At 48.3% G+C, this 15,535-nt stretch overlaps 1 protein-coding gene across 1 annotated transcript; it reads right to left on the reverse strand.

The window, feature by feature from the left end:
• Window positions 1-206: 206 nt before the first annotated feature.
• LOC128350820 (uncharacterized) lies at window positions 207-2,886 on the reverse strand. Its single transcript, XM_053309584.1, has one exon. It carries the CDS (start codon window positions 1,580-1,582, stop codon window positions 299-301), a length of 1,284 nt encoding a protein of 427 aa, XP_053165559.1. The 5' UTR covers window positions 1,583-2,886; the 3' UTR covers window positions 207-298.
• Between the last annotated feature and the right edge of the window lie 12,649 nt (window positions 2,887-15,535).

Below are 15,535 nucleotides of genomic sequence, written 5' to 3' on the forward strand. Positions count from 1 at the left end.
TGCAGTTTGGGTCACTAGGTGCACTGTAAACGGGCCCGTCCACCGTGGCTCTAGGTTAGGCTTCTGCCATTTCTCAAGGTACACCTGATCGCCTGGTTGGAAAGGGTGTTGTGGTCCCTCTAGTGGCGGCTGTTGCGTTGCCTGTAAATGAGAAGAAAGAGAAGACAAGGCAGCCACAATGCCAACTACATGTTGTTTCAGCAATTCTTCTCCCCTGACATGTAAGTCAGATACATCAGCAGATAGAGGATTTAGAGAACACACTCTCCCATACAGAGCTTCAAATGGTGAGAGCCCACTACGCCCCCGCGGGTAGAGGTAAAATGTGGCCCTTTACTGTAGAGGTAAAATGTGGCCCTTGATCCGAATCTAAATGTCTAGGCAGTGAAAATCTAGGTATAATGTCTTGTAGAAGCCTCTTGGTGACTTCCTTTGTCTTGTTTGTCTTACAAGCTAATCCTTCTGACCACCCAGTGAAATTGTCAATAAACAATAGTAAGTGTTTATACATTCCAGCTCTAGGCATGTCAGTGAAGTCTAATTGCCAAGAGTCACCTGGGGCTGTTCCTGTCCTGAGCAGACCGCGTGGTCTTGCTCTCCTTGGTGGAGCTGGATTGTTCTTAATACAAACCACACATGCATTGACAGTGGTGGTTACCATTGCTCTCAATTGAGGGTGGTAAAAATATGTGACTAAAAGCTCATATAGTCTGTCCCTTCCCAAGTGTGTAGTAAGATGGGCTTGCTTAACTAAGGCCATGGTGGTGCCATATGAAAAAAACTGTTGGCCTGAAGTATGGACAGCTCCATTCTCAGTCTGAGTCCATTCAGTGTTTTGCAAAAGGTCATTTAAAGTAGACACGTCCTCTCCTGTCATTGGGAAAGGGTGATCCTGAGGTTGAAGCAAAGGGAAAGCTGGAATAAGTGGTAACATAGATACTGTGGGTGGGGGTGGCAGCAGAGCTGCTGTTTTGGCTGCGTGATCTGCTCTGGCATTGCCTTGGGCAATCTCAGTGTCCCTTCTCTGATGCCCTGGGCAATGCATAACTGCAACTTTGCTTGGCAAAAGTATAGCATCTAGAAGTTCCAAAATCTGGCCACCATGCTTTATTGGTGACCCATCAGCGGTAATGAACCCTCTCTCCCGCCAGATGGCGGCGTGTGCATGTACTACCGAGAAGGAATACTTTGAATCAGTGAAGATATTGACTTTCTGGTCCTGGGCTAACAGCAAAGCTCTAGTCAAGGCGATCAGTTCTGCCAACTGAGCTGAGGTCCCAGGGGGTAATGAGTTAGCTTCCACTGTAGCATGTATGGGAACAACAGCGTAGCCAGCCCTCCTGACCCCATTGTCCATAAAACTGCTCCCATCTGTATAAAATGTAAGATCTGCATCTGATAGTGGAACATCAGTCAGGTCTGGTCTGGCTGAGCAATGATAGTCCAGAAATTGCTGACAATCATGCAAGGGAGGGTCTGGTTCTGACATGTTTTGTGGTAAAAGGGTTGCTGGATTTAATGCAGTGCAGTGATGAATGGAAAGTTCTGGAGATTCGATAAAAATGGCTTGGTACTTAGCCATGCGTGCAGGTGTCAGCCATTGGTTTGCTCTGTTCTCCAGCAATGTAAGAACTGAGTGTGGAACATACAGTTTAGTCTTGGAACTAGAGTGAATTTCAGAGCTTCTTCCAAAATGACAGCTGCTGCGGCCAGGGCCCTCAAGCAAGGAGGCCAACCTTGGGCCACACCATCTAGTTTGGAAGAAAAATATGCAGTTGGGTGATGATCTTTGCCCAGGGTTTGTGTAAGTATCCCAGATGCTGTTCCCTGACTCTCAGAAGCAAATAAGTAGAAAACTTTGTTGTAGTCTGGCAGTCCAAGTGCTGGAGCTCTTGCAAGAGCTGCCTTTATCTCCATGAAAGCAGATTGGCAGTCTGCTGTCCATGTAAAGCTGTCATTTTCTCCTCTAGAAAGTGCATCATACAGAGGTTGGGCTAAAGCTGCAAACCCATGAATCCATTGGTGGCAAAAATTAGCCATTCCAATGAATGAACGCAATTGACGGCGATGGGAGGGTGGGGCTATTCTGCAAATGGCCTCTTTTCGCTCTGGCAAAAGAGACTTCTGTCCTTGGCTGAGTAAAAGCCCCATATATTTAACTTGGGGTAAGGCCACTTGTGCTTTAGGTTTTGATGGATGGAAGCCTGCATCTGCTAGAAGGAGCAAAAGTGAAGTGGTAAGGATCAAATTGAGCTCCTTTGAGGTTGTGGCTAGGAACAAATCGTCTAGAAACTGCAGCAACACAAAATCCTTGCCTTCCTCGCCTTCTGGGGGTGTCTACCTGCCCAATTCCTCCCTCAACGCATCGCTAAACAAATGAGGCGCCGAATTTAACCCTTGTGGCAGACGAGACCATTGGAGCCCGACTTTTACATGCGTTTTCGGGTCGTGCATTTCTAGTGCAAATATTGGTTGTGATTCTGGCGCTAAAGATATGCAAAAAAAAAAGCATCCTTCAAGTCCAGAACAGTAAAAGTAGTCATTTGTGGTGGCACAGCTGTCATTATAGTGTGTGGATTTGGCAAAATTGTGTGTAGGGGTTCCACACAGGCACTTACTGCTCGTAGGTCTTGTACCAGGCGCCATCTACTGTCTGGTTTTGGAATTGCAATGATCGGGGAATTCCATGCGCTTTGGCTGGGAACTAAGATTCCATTGGCTATGAAGGCATCAACAATTGGTTTTAATCCCTCTGCACCTCCCTTCCTTAAGGGATACTGTGGTATTGCAACAGGCTGGGTGTTTGGTTTCAATCGAATTGTCACTGGTTGGGCATATTTTGCTTTGCCTGGCACTCCCTCCTTGGCCCACACTGTCTCTGGTACTTGTAAATCAATCAATGGTGCAAGCATGGGTGGGAAAAGACCCATCACTCTAGCTTGAACTGCCCAGGTTTCTGAATCAGGAATTTCCATAGTGATTTGGTCTGGGGCGAAGGATAAGTTAGCCCGCATGGCACACAATAAATCTCTGCCCAATAGATTCACAGGGCACTGAGGCACGTGCAGGAAGGAATGTTGTCCTTGTGACCCTGCGCATTCAAAAGGTATGGCTTCCAAAAAGTGATGTTTTGCTGAAGCACCCGTGGCTCCTTCCACAAAGGTGGAACGGCTGCTTGGGGTAGCCCCTTTTGGAGTAATTAAGACTGAATGAGTGGCGCCGGAATCTACCAACATTGAAACAGTCTGAGCATTTGCTCCAGAGCCCACTTTGCAGGCCACCAGGGGTTCTGTGGGTGAAAGTGTTTGGCAAGTCACCAATACAGCTGTTTCCCCTGGCCTGTCCTATCTAGAGTTCCTTTGTTGATAGGGACTCTGGGGACTAGACTGGTAGGGCTGCTGTTGGGATTGGAACTGCTGGCCCCCCTGCTGCTGGGGTTGAAATTGTTGTGGTTGAAACTGCTGTTGCGGCTGAAATGGTTGGAACTGCTGCTGTGATTGGAAATGCTGCTGTGGCTGGACAGCAGAGGCTGTCTGCCAATAGGGCATTTGCTGCATTTGCTGTGGAAATGGCTGCGGTCCTTGAAACCGGGTCGGACAGTTCCGGACCCAATGGTTTGGATTTACGCAATGGTAACAATATGGAGATCCCTGTCGAGGGGATGCTCTTCCCGGCCCCTGCTGGGCCCCCCTTCCTCGACCAGCATATAAGATATGTGGTTTACTTCCTCCAACTTTCTTCTCCTTCTCCTTTTCCTTTTCTTTCTCCTTCTCCTTTTCTTTTTCTTTCTCCTTCTCCCTTTCTTTCTCTTTCTCCTTCTCCCTTTCCTTCTCCTTCTCTTTTTCTGACTCTGGGTCTGGGTTCTCTCTCTGTGTATAGACACGGTAAGCTGCCTCCACTAAAGAGTCGAGAGCCATGGTCAAAGGTGCATCTAACTTATTCAGTCTCTTTCTAATGTCCTGTGCACTCTGAGCCCAAAATGCTGCTCTCAAAATATGTTCTGCTTCTGGAGATTTAAGGTCCAGGGACGTGAATTGGCGAAGGCATTTTTCAGGCCTTTCCAGAAAGTCTCCTGGCGATTCATTTGGACCCTGAAAGGTCTGATGAAGTCTGTTCAGATTTGTATGTCTAGGCACACAAGTGTTGAGAGCCTTCAGAAAGAGCTGGTGAAAAGTGTCCAAAGTGGCACGCCCAGCATCAGTATTTGGATCCCAGTTAGGATCCTGCAAGGGATATAGTTCTGCTGCTGCAACAACTGGTGTCTGACGGGCCCCCATGTTAGTGGCTAACTGGGTAGCTTTCTGCAAAAGGAGGTGTCGTTCCTCTGCTGTAAGCAAAGAGCCAGCTATTTGCTGGATATCTGCCCATATAGGTTTGTGAGTAGCAAACACAGACTCAAAGAGACTAGAGCAGGCTACTGGGTCTTCTCTAAGTGATTTAGTTTGCAGCTTCCAATTCATTAAATCTGCAGATGAAAAGGGGACATGGACTAATGTTCGGTCCCCTGTGGCAGTTAAAGTTTCCCTCAATGGGGCTAAAATTGGGACTCTGCTGCTGCTTTTACTCCTAGTATGCCAGGCAACGGGGCTGATTTTGGGGTTTGTAAGGGAGACGGTACCGCTGTTAGTAGGCACAATAGCTAAATCCAAGGCTTCCAAATCTTTCTTTAAACGTTGCAATGGTGTTGTTCCCAAATCAACCAAACCTATGCCCGCCCCCGTTCCCAAAGGTGTCAAAGGTGTAGGAAGTGGCTCCAATGTATCTTCCCCCTCTAAGTCAACCAAACCTATGCCCTCCCCCCTTCCTGGAGAGGGTGCTCTCTGTACATCTGGTACATTGGGAATTTGAAGCAGCTGAGGCTGGGGAATAAGTTGAGGTTGTGGTGGGGGTGGGGGTGGGTAAATAGGTTGAACACAATAATCTTCTGGACATTCATAGGGCTTGGGATAGGGTGGAGGAGGGGGAGGTGCGGAAGGGGTGAGGGGAGTGGAAGGGCAAGACTGTAAGGGAAATAGTCCAGAAGAATTCCCTGCAGGCATTAGCCCACAGTCCATGGCTAACAGAGGTCTGCACCATAATTCCATGAATGGCTGAACATAACGGTGTTCTTCATATTTTCCATTTTTTGAACAATATACCAACAATTCTAAAATTAAAGATTGATCAACACTTCCTGTACGTGGCCAGTAGGTGGTGCCATCGGCAAGCAGATAGGTTGGCCACACTTCTATACAGAGACATTTCAAAATATATTTTTTAAGAGCATTGCTCTCCCCTGTGAGAATCTTCCAATTCTTCAACACACATTCCAAGGGCGTGCAAGAAATCCTTTCAGATTTCGTGTGCCTGCTATTTCTGCTCCCCATGGTCTACCCCCTAGCTTGCTTGTGCTTGGGCCGTTTATTTTTGACTCAGCCGCCTCTCCCTCAGGCTCTTTGGCTTAAATTGCGCCCCCCTCGGGATTTTGGCTTAAATTGCCCCTGCTTGGGTAATTTGCTTTCTCCCCTCTTCTCGGGATGAAAGAATGCCCCTCCCTGGGCTTCCCCCCCCTTTTTGTTCCCCTACTTGGGCTTGGGGTACTCACCAAAGACGTCTCTGGATTTCTTGCCTCTCCCTCAGGCTCTTGCCTCGATTCCCAGATGTAGCGTGTAGTAACGACTGACGCGTCCCAGGGCCACGAGAAACCTCCTCAGACAAAGGCTGTGGTGCGCGCTGGTCCTCGCTGTCCCACGACAGGCCAAATTGTGCACCCAAGTTACATCCGAGTCCCGGCACCAAATTGATGTGAATACCCGGCTCGACTTGGGTCCACATTTTAGCCAATCAAACAGACTCAAGGGAATCAATCAGAGGCTTTATTGCTTCGCGATAGCAAGGTATCCAATGCAGCTCACGCTTCACATTGAATACAATGAGTTACAGCTAGAGATGTTCTTTTATACAAACAACAACATGAATGCAAAAAGGCTCTTGACCCTAATGCACATAGCAACTATGACCTAACCCCTTTCAAGCACGCATGCGTGACTTGACTATCGTCCATCAGGTGATTTCCCTAATATGGTTAGATCCGCTCTTTCTTCAGCGTTAGCATTTCAAGCGTTTCTCATGGGAACCTGGCTTGGTTAGGATTACAATTGCTACTATGCGAGCTAGAGAAATAAGAGTAGTGGCAGCTATTGTTAAAGCAATGTTGCAGAGTTTGTGTCCTTGGGCCTTGCTGAGGTTTCTCTGAGTTAGAGCTTTTTAAGTTTCTAAGCAAAGGAGTTTCTTTGGTTTACTAACAAAATGGAGTAGCTTTGGTTTACTAAAACACATGAGGGGCAGGAACAAAAACAACAGATCCATTTTATTATTATTATTATTATTATTACACCCGTTAGAGTATTGCTCCCCCCCCGCCATACCATTCTTTCCAAAGCTCTTAATACTTTTGCTTGACTAATTTCCTCACAAAAAGTATACTGTAGGGATGAGGATTTTTCTTAAGTTTGCACTCGAGCAGTTAAGCTTAACACACACACACACACACACACGGACTTCTGTAGCCTGTACAAAACACACACTGTTCCTGCAGGGGTGGGGAGAGCCAACATGGTACAATCAGCAAATAGTTGGGGGTTTTCTTACCAAATGTGTTGCTTGCATTTCCTTCTTGAACAAGACCAAGCAGCTTGGCAGGCTCTATAATTACAAATGGGGGTGGGGAGGAGCACAAGACAGACTCCAGAAGAACCAATCGGGCTGGGAGAAACATTAACCCTTGCATTACTCTCTGCTACTGCCGATCTCCGTGAAACTCCACATTCATTCAAAGGGCGTGCAAATACACTCTTGCACCCTCCTGGCAGAATGCAGAGCAGACAGAGAGGGAAGGGAAGCCGCCCGATTGAAACAGCAGCCTGTCTCTGGCTGCAGAGATTCCCTGCAAGAGATTCCTTGCAGAGAGAGGCAAGTGCCAGCGGGAGGGAGCTCAGGAAGAGGGCGGAGGGCGCAAATCCAGAGGGAGCAGGGCACAGAGGCGAGGGGCGCACCCGGCATCCGGCAGGCTGCCCGGCAGGCCAGTCCGAGCCTGTTCACAGCTGGGCAAGGGAGAACTCGCACACTTTCCAACATGTGCAGCATTGTTTCCAACTGGTGATACCAGAAGGAGGGCAAAGAGCAGTCAATACATAGCCTCCCTGCAGGAACTCCAGATGGAGTTCACAAGAAGATTCACTGATCTCAAAGAAGAGGAACATCTGTTTGAGTTGTTTCGGGATCCATTTTCAGTTCAGGCTGAAAAGTACAACCCTGACATTCAGCTGCAACTCGTTGAACTGCAGAGCTCTCCAACTCTGAAATCAAGGCACAGAGAAACAGGCCTTCTTGAATTTTACAAATTGCTTGATAAGAAAGAATTCAGTGTTATACGGAGGGAGGCACTGAAAATTGCTTCATTGTTCGGGAGCACCTATGTCTGTGAGCAGACATTCTCACTGATGAAGCTGAATAAGTCTTCAACCCGTTCCTCTCTTACTGATCTGAACTTGAGAGACATCCTCAGGACAGCAACAACAAAGATTACACCTGACCTACTAGCAATGGCAAGTTCCAAGCGCTGCAATATATCACATTAGTACTGACAGACACAGTTAGTAACCCTCTGGCCAGGGTTTGTGTAGCACTGCAGGTCAACTTTAGATTTTTTTGGTTAGAATCCTTGACCCCCTGTATTAATGCGTGTGATTCTTTTTATGTACCTTTGCATTGCAAGTATGTTTCATGCAGTTGCATTGTTAATTGGCTCAGTGGCCTCAACCTTCCAAGAATATGGATGCTTGTTGTGATGCACATGGAACTCTTATGTTGTGTTAGATATCACCCTGACATTATTTTTAAGCAGTAAAAACAGAGGTGTGCAACACGGCATGATTACAAGTGTCTACAAATGATACAGGCAGAAGACTTCCATTTGTTCCAGTTGCAGTGTACAGTCTTACAATGCAAAATACAGGGACTGACAATTGTTAAAGTTATTATTTGGAATTAAAGTTTACTAGTTTCATTTATATGTCTTTGTTATTTTTAAAAAAATGTTTAATCCTGATGTGGCAAAAAAAAATTTATTTATTTATCAAATTTGTTAACCGCCCCAAACTTTCATCTCTGGGAGGTTGACCTCGGCCCCCAGGTACCAGGTCATGGGTGTTTCTGGCCCACTGAGCTATTTGAGTTGAGCAGGCCTGCTCTAGACCAAAAGGGGGAAAGGCTCAATCTTGGATGTATAACTCGCCCTAGTGCTGGGCGCCAGTGAAGCCGCTATGGCAAGCTGGGCTTCTACCTGCCAAGATGCCACAGAAAGGCAGGCATAGGCTCCGGGTGCAGTGCTGATTCGAGTGCTAACTCCATGAACCTGTTCACCTGAAAACGAGACAGGGCATCATCAATATCATTCTGAATCCCAGGCACGTGGCGAGACTGAAACAAGATGTTGGCCCGAAGGCATTGCAGCATGAAGACCCTAATGAGCCCCATAACCCTCCGGGGGTGGGAAGTCTGAGTAATAATGACTTAAACCATGGCCTGGTTATCGCACCAAAACCGGAGATGCACTGCTACCACTATGGGAAACAACTCCAGGAATGTCAGGTCCCTGGTTACCCCCCGCTGTGCCCAATCTACCAGCCAGTGGGCAGCACACCAACGGCCCCTAAATAGACCCCGAAGCCGATCCCCCCAGCAGCATCTGAATGGACCTGTAAGTCAGCCTCAAGGAGCTGCTCGCTCCTCCAAAAGGAAACGCCATTGAAGTCCAACAAAAAGGACTCCCACACCGCCATATCGGCCCTTACTCCCTCGGTAATCCTAACCCTGTGATGAGGGGCCTGAAGCCCAGCCATAAGATCACAGAGATGCCGCAAAAAGGCCCGCCCAGGGGCCACCACTCTGCATGCGAAGTTAAGATGCCCTGCTACTACCTGAAGCTCCCGTAATGTAGCCTTAGGGGCCCGCCCCAAAGTCCTAACAAGGTCCAAGAGGACCCCCAGCTTCGCTTGTGGAAGCCTTGAGCAACCCGCCACCATGTCCAACTCAATCCCTAAGAAGGAAAGCCACGTGACTGACCCTTCTGTCTTGTCTTTGGCCAGAGGAACACCCAGCTCTTCTGCCAGCTCCATAAAGGAGCGGAGCAAATGCAGGCATTCCTCTGAATTACTCCTGCCTACAAAAAGAAAATCATATAAATAATGAGCGGTAAATACCAAGCCAGCCCTATGTCTCACTGCCCACTCCAGGAATGTGCTGAAAGCTTCAAAGGATGCACAAGAAATGGAACAGCCCATTGGCAGGGCTCGATCGAAGTAGAATTTTCCAGCAAAGGCAAAACCCAGGAGGTCGAAGTCCTCCGGGTGCACGGGAAGCAAGCGGAAGGCTGACTTGATATCACACTTGGCCAATAACGCGCCTATTCCCCGGCCCTTCACAATCTGAACTGCGAATACGTCGAAGGACATATAACGCACAGAACAAAGAAGTTCAGGAATTCCGTCATTGACAGATGACCCTCTGGGCCCTCTGCCATCTGGGGCTTTCGAATCAATCGAAATTGACCTGGGGCTTTCTTGGGGACCACCCCTAAGGGAGATACCCGTAGACAGGGAAAGGGGGGGCTGTCAAAGGGGCCCAAGACTCTACCAGCTGAAACCTCCTTATTAATTTTCTTCAACACCACCGCCTCTTTACCCACTACGGACCTAAGATTACGGGACATCCTTGGCTCCCAGCGGGATAAAGAGGGAATCCTAAACCCCTCTTGGAAACCGGAAAACAAATAGGCGGCGGCAGACCTATTGGGATAGGTCCTCAGCAAGTGCCCAAGCACCTCAAGCCTGATGGGGCTGGGACCCTTTACCCGCAGGGGGCAGAGGGGGGCCTCCTTTCTTATTGCTACCTGGCCTGAATTTTGAGCCGGGACTCCCAAACCTGGCCCTAGGGCATGTGGAGCTCGGGTGCTTGGCACTGCAAAGCCCACATGCATGCTTAAATCGGCACAACGCCCTAGAACACTGACCACCGTTGTTATATTCCCAGCAGACCATGTGGGGTTGAATCCACTGTTGTCCTGCCGCTGATACTGGTGAGATCCCATGTGGCCTGGAGAGCATATGCCCACTATCCGACCAGTCCCCCTCCATGGGGCGAGCCGGAGACATAATCGCCAGCCAGAGCTCCTGTAGGGGTGCATCCTATGGTAAGGTGGGGTCCAAGGCAGCCCGCATGCGGAAACTTTTGTCGTAACGGATCCAGGAGGAGCCCACCAAGTCAGAATCTGCCCTGTGAATGATGCCCATGTATTTTAAAAGCGCTGGGCCCCTAGCTGGTTGAGCCTGCACTATTACTCCCATGTAAATAGTGAAGCCTGACAACCAATTGTTCAATGTCTTCTCAACTGGTTTGCGCTTAGTTGCCTCATGTTCCTTACACGGTTCTCCCTCCTTATGCTTGACTTCTGGTTCCTGAAATAAAAGACTAAATATGTCAACATATTCGCCTTTTAAAATCTTTTCCCGGGTAGCCGGGAGTAAATGTTTGCCCAAAGGCAGCCCCATGCCACCAAAGGGGGCATGTTGTGAAGAGGGTAAGATTCCCATAGGGTAAAAACCTGCCTGACCCCCGAAACTAGTGGGTGCTGTTGGCATTGCACCCACTGGCCCTGCCAGGGAACCAGGAGCGGGCCTATTGCCCAACCAAACCTGCTCAGCTGCTCCTTGAAGACCTGCTGTGACCCCTGGAAAGGCCATTGGGAGGCCCAACCCCCATGGTTGTGTGCAAGGGGACCAGAATGGGGCTGATCCCTAGCCGCCCATGGCAGACATCGGCCAGGGAATGGAAGGCCACTGGCCGGTGCCGCCAGGAGGTGTTGGTGCTGCAGGCTCACCCGGCACCATCGGGATGGTTGGGTCTGAAGGAGACTGGTCTACTGGCAATGGAGGCAGAGGAACTGCAGGCGAAGGCAGTGCTGGAACAAAACCACTAGGCATAGGCATTCCTGGATTCAAGGCTCTGTGGGAGGAACTGGGCCCACAGGGCCCCCACTTTTCTCAAGTGCTTCCAGCCTGTTGGAAAGAGACTTTAGTAACTGGGTCCTGGTGGTACCGCGCTTGCGGCGAGGGACCTTGGTGAGCACAACCACCCCAGAAGGGCCACCACCCTTGTCAGAAGGGACAGCCTTTGCCTTCTCAAGAGCTTCCATCCTATTAATCAGGCCTCTGATGAGAACCATCTCTTCATCCTCCTCCTCAGAGGAAGAAGGCGGAGGTTCAGGCTGCTTAGGCTGTCTAATAGGCCTCCCCCCATTCTTTTCTTTTGCCTTTCTGGGCATTTTGATCACTCCTGCCCCTAAAGATAAGGCTAAACAGAATAGGCTGTAGAAATAAAGGAAAAAATTCCTACACACGCCCCTATGAGCAGTGGTAACCCACAGGGGCCCTATCAAATGAAAGAGAAACCCACTGGCCAGCAAATGGTAGCTCTAAAGGACCAGCAAACCAGAGTAATGGCTGTAATCCCTCTTAGAAAGCCAAACCACCCAGCTATGGCCACCACCCCGAAAGCAAGCTCCCAACCCCGAGTGGGAACAACCACCCAGCTGTGGCATCACCCGAATGGTCACCTGCCCCAGCAGGGGACACTTATCCTGCCCAGCTATGGCCACCCTACCCGAGGCCCACAACCGCAGGGAGAGGGCCCAAACAAACCAGAGGACTAAAGCCCTCGTGAAGGCCAAGCACGCCTGTCCCACGGCCTGCCAGCCGGACGCCAAAATCTTCGTGTTCTGAGGAAGCCACCAAACGCTCCCTCCGCCGCTCACCCAAATGTTCCTTCTGCTACCCGCGACGTGCCGAATGGGCCGCTCACCCGCTGTCGGGCATCCCCGCCCCGCAAACCGAAGCCTGGTCTCAGAAGGAGCTCGCGTATGAACTCCTTCCAACGAACGCTTGGCCCGGACTGAGAGGGCTGGGGCAGGGATCGGCCGACCATGGCCGAAACCCCGCCCCTGTAAACAGAGAGCCAATAGGCTCACTTCTTGGGCTTCGTGCAGAGCAGGGCTGGGACAAACTCCCTCCCCTCTGCACGAGGCCAAGGGGAGGGGGATTCTATTTGCAAAAGCGATTGTTGAACATCTGCAGACATGAATCGATGCCTCTGATATACATACAGCACAAAAAACCCAAATGTCATCAACAACATGCTGAGATTCAACAAAATGACGGACCAAAGGTGCGTCCATAACTCATGAGTTAATCCTAGACTGGTGTTCAGCAATCCTGACACAAGCACACCTCTCAGTCTTGCCAATACACCATTTCCCACATGGACAGGTGACAACATACACAACAGCCCTGGTTCTGCACGTGGCAAAAAATCTAAGTGGTGTAGACACACCAGTAATTGGGTGACGAACCTCTTTGGTACGGACTGCTAGAGGGCATACCGAACAGCCACCACATGGATGAAAACCTGTAGTGACCTGCAAAGGTGTATGAGTGACTGAACAGTCTGATCTAGTGAGTATATTTCTAATACTTGTGGACCTACGGAAAGCCGTAATCGGTGGGGATTGGCAGCCCAGAATATCATTTATTATATGCCAATGCTTCCGAATGACCCCTTGGATCCTAAAAGCCCAGGGAGTATAGTCAATAGACCAGATGACTCTTTGTGTTCCTTCCTGAGGTTGACCCTTAAGGAGTTCTGTTCAGTCCCTCTGTCTGGCCCGATCTTTAGTATTTTGAACCACACCCGGGGGGTATCCTCTCTGGATCAGTTGTTGCTCAAGAGTCTCAGCCTCTCTCTCAAAGTCTACATCCCAAGTCGGATTACGTCTAAGACGTAAGAACTGGCCATACGACAAACCTTGCTTAAGATGTCTAGGATGATGAGATTTAAAGTGTAAATAAGCGTTCTTATGTAGTGGTTTCTTATACGGGGCAAACGTGAGACATCTCCCGGGGCCCATCCGGACCCAGGTATCTAAATACGGAACCTGATAAACATCTCAATAGCTGGTGAATTTAATGTCTGTATGCAGACCATTCAACCAGTTAACAAATTCCATAAATCTATCCCTATTCTTGAACACAATAAAGACATTGTCAATGAAGCGCTTATATACTTCCAGATCTTCATAAAAGGGATTAACTCTCTGATTCAGAATCCACTTATCTTCCAGCATCGCCATAAACAAACACGCTACACTGGGTGCCAATGTACAGCCCATAGCTAAGCCTTTAATCTGACTATAAAATAGTTCTTGAAACCTAAAATAGCTCTTTTCAAAAAAGGAGGTCCACTAGTTCAAGAAAGAAATACGTGGGGGGATTAGGATCAGGTCGCGCCAGTAATAAAGACTCCACAACATTGTGTGCCTGTTCCAGAGGTATACTGGTATACAGAGATACTACATCTAAGGTCACCAAAATGGCCTGATCAGGTATGCCAAGAGACCACAGGATCTAAAGAACAGGAGGGGAGGGGGAGTTCTTCGGTGGGTCCACATTAGTTCTTGGTCTCAGCCATTCTTTTTCATACGGACAGAAAGAATGCATTAAGGCAGAGTTACACTTTTGTTTGAAGTTACACTTTTGTTTTAACCCTTTTCTTTGGCTGTTAATTCATATTCTAAAGAATTCAGTACGTTGACCACAAGATTTGATATTGACAAAAACCTGACAGTGGTGCATGAACTCTACAACATTCTACATCCTATCACTCATTTCCTAGTGTGCCAGATAAATTTAAATGTTTAAGTTACAAGTAATATAACGTAACTGGGCTATCCTGAAATGGGATGAGAGATGATATAGGACTTGTCACATAGGTTCCCATATTTTCCTTTTACATAGAAATTTATTAGAATCTTATGGCACTATATTTCTTGGATTCAAGATTTGCTACAGTATATGTTGGCTCGACAGATCTCTTATATTTTCTAGAAAGAGAATAATCTGTGTTTACTGTATCATTCAAACACCCCACCATAATTTATTGAGTGGATTATCTGAGACGTACTAATATTGCATACGCTGCCATCTGACTTATTTTAGAAATTGAGGGAAATTGGAAAATAGTACATATATATTTCCCAAACAGAACGATACGGGTGGCAAAGAAGCAATTCTTTTCTGTCTGTATTGCATCCGCAAATTCACGTTGGCGGAGTTGTTCAGGGCTGTGAGAGGGCTAGTATGTGCCCCTCCTCCATTGATCAGAATCTGGAACCATCAATTACCTGCTGTGATGTGTTTAATGAATTCTTTGTGGAAAAAATCTTTCGTATTCGGGCCGACTTAGACTTCATCTCCACAATTACTTCAGTGTATGATGTGGAGGTGTCCAGTGACTCCTCTTGTGTGATTAGGTTGGATCAGTTCCAGTTTGTGACTCCTGAGGATGTGGACAAGCTGATTGGAATGGTGTGGCCTACCACCTGTTCTTTTGACCCGTGCCTGACATGGCTTATATGATGTGGTGGTGGTGGGGCATTGTTGTAGAAGGCCTGGTAGAGATTATAAATGCATCTCTGAGGGAAGGTACGATGCCTCCTTGTCTTAAGGAGGCAATTATTACACCGCTTCTGAAGAAGCCTGCCTTGGATCCCTCAGAGTTGAGCAACTGCAGGCCTGTCTCCAACCTTCCGTGGCTGGGCAAGGTAACTGAGAGGTTGGTGGCCTCCCAGCTCCAGGCGGTCCTGGAGGAAACTGATTCTCTAGACCCATTTCAAACTGGTTTTTGGGTGGTCTATGGGATGGAGACTGCCTTGGTCGGCCTGATGGATGATCTCCAACTGGGAATTGACAGAGGAAGTGTAACTCTGTTCGTCCTTTTGGATCTCTTGGTGGCTTTCAATACTATCGACCATAGTATCCTTCTGGAACATCTGAGGGTGTTGGGGGGTGGGATGCACTGTTTTACAGTGGTTCTGCTCCTACCTCTCGGACAGATTCCAGATGGTGTTGATTGGAGATTATTGCTCTTTGAAATCTGAGCTTAAGCATGGTGTCCCTCAAGGCTCCATACTCTCTCCAATGCTTTTTAACATCTACATGAAACCGCTGGGAGAGATAATCAGGGGATTTGGATCTGGGTGTTACCGGTACGCTGATGACACCCCAATCTACTTCTCCATGTCAACTTCTTCAGGAGCTGGCATATCCTCTCTAAATGCCTGCCTGGAAGCAGTAATGGGCTGGATGAGGGAGAATAAACTGAAGCTGAATCCAGATAAGTCAGAGGTACTTATTGTGTGGGGTCAGAACTCCAGAGATGATTTTGATCTCCCTGTTCTAGACAGGGTCACACTTCCCCAAAAGGAACAGGTTCGCAGTCTGGGAGTACTTCTGGATCCACAATTCTCCCTGGTTTCTCAGGTTGAGGTGGCAGCCAGGGGGGCTTTCTATCAGCTTTGGCCGATACGCCAGCTGCGCCCGTTTCTCGAGATGAATGACCTCAAAACAGTGGTACATCCGGTGGAGAATGGAGAAGAATACTATCC

The sequence above is a fragment of the Hemicordylus capensis genome, chromosome 3 (assembly GCF_027244095.1).
Source record: "Hemicordylus capensis ecotype Gifberg chromosome 3, rHemCap1.1.pri, whole genome shotgun sequence".
NCBI classification, from domain to species: Eukaryota; Metazoa; Chordata; class Lepidosauria; order Squamata; family Cordylidae; genus Hemicordylus; species Hemicordylus capensis.

What these genes read in the sequence shown, in the direction of transcription:
- LOC128350820 (XM_053309584.1), bottom strand. Translation starts at nt 1,582, where the DNA reads ATGGCTAAGTACCAAGCCATTTTTATCGAATCTCCAGAACTTTCCATT.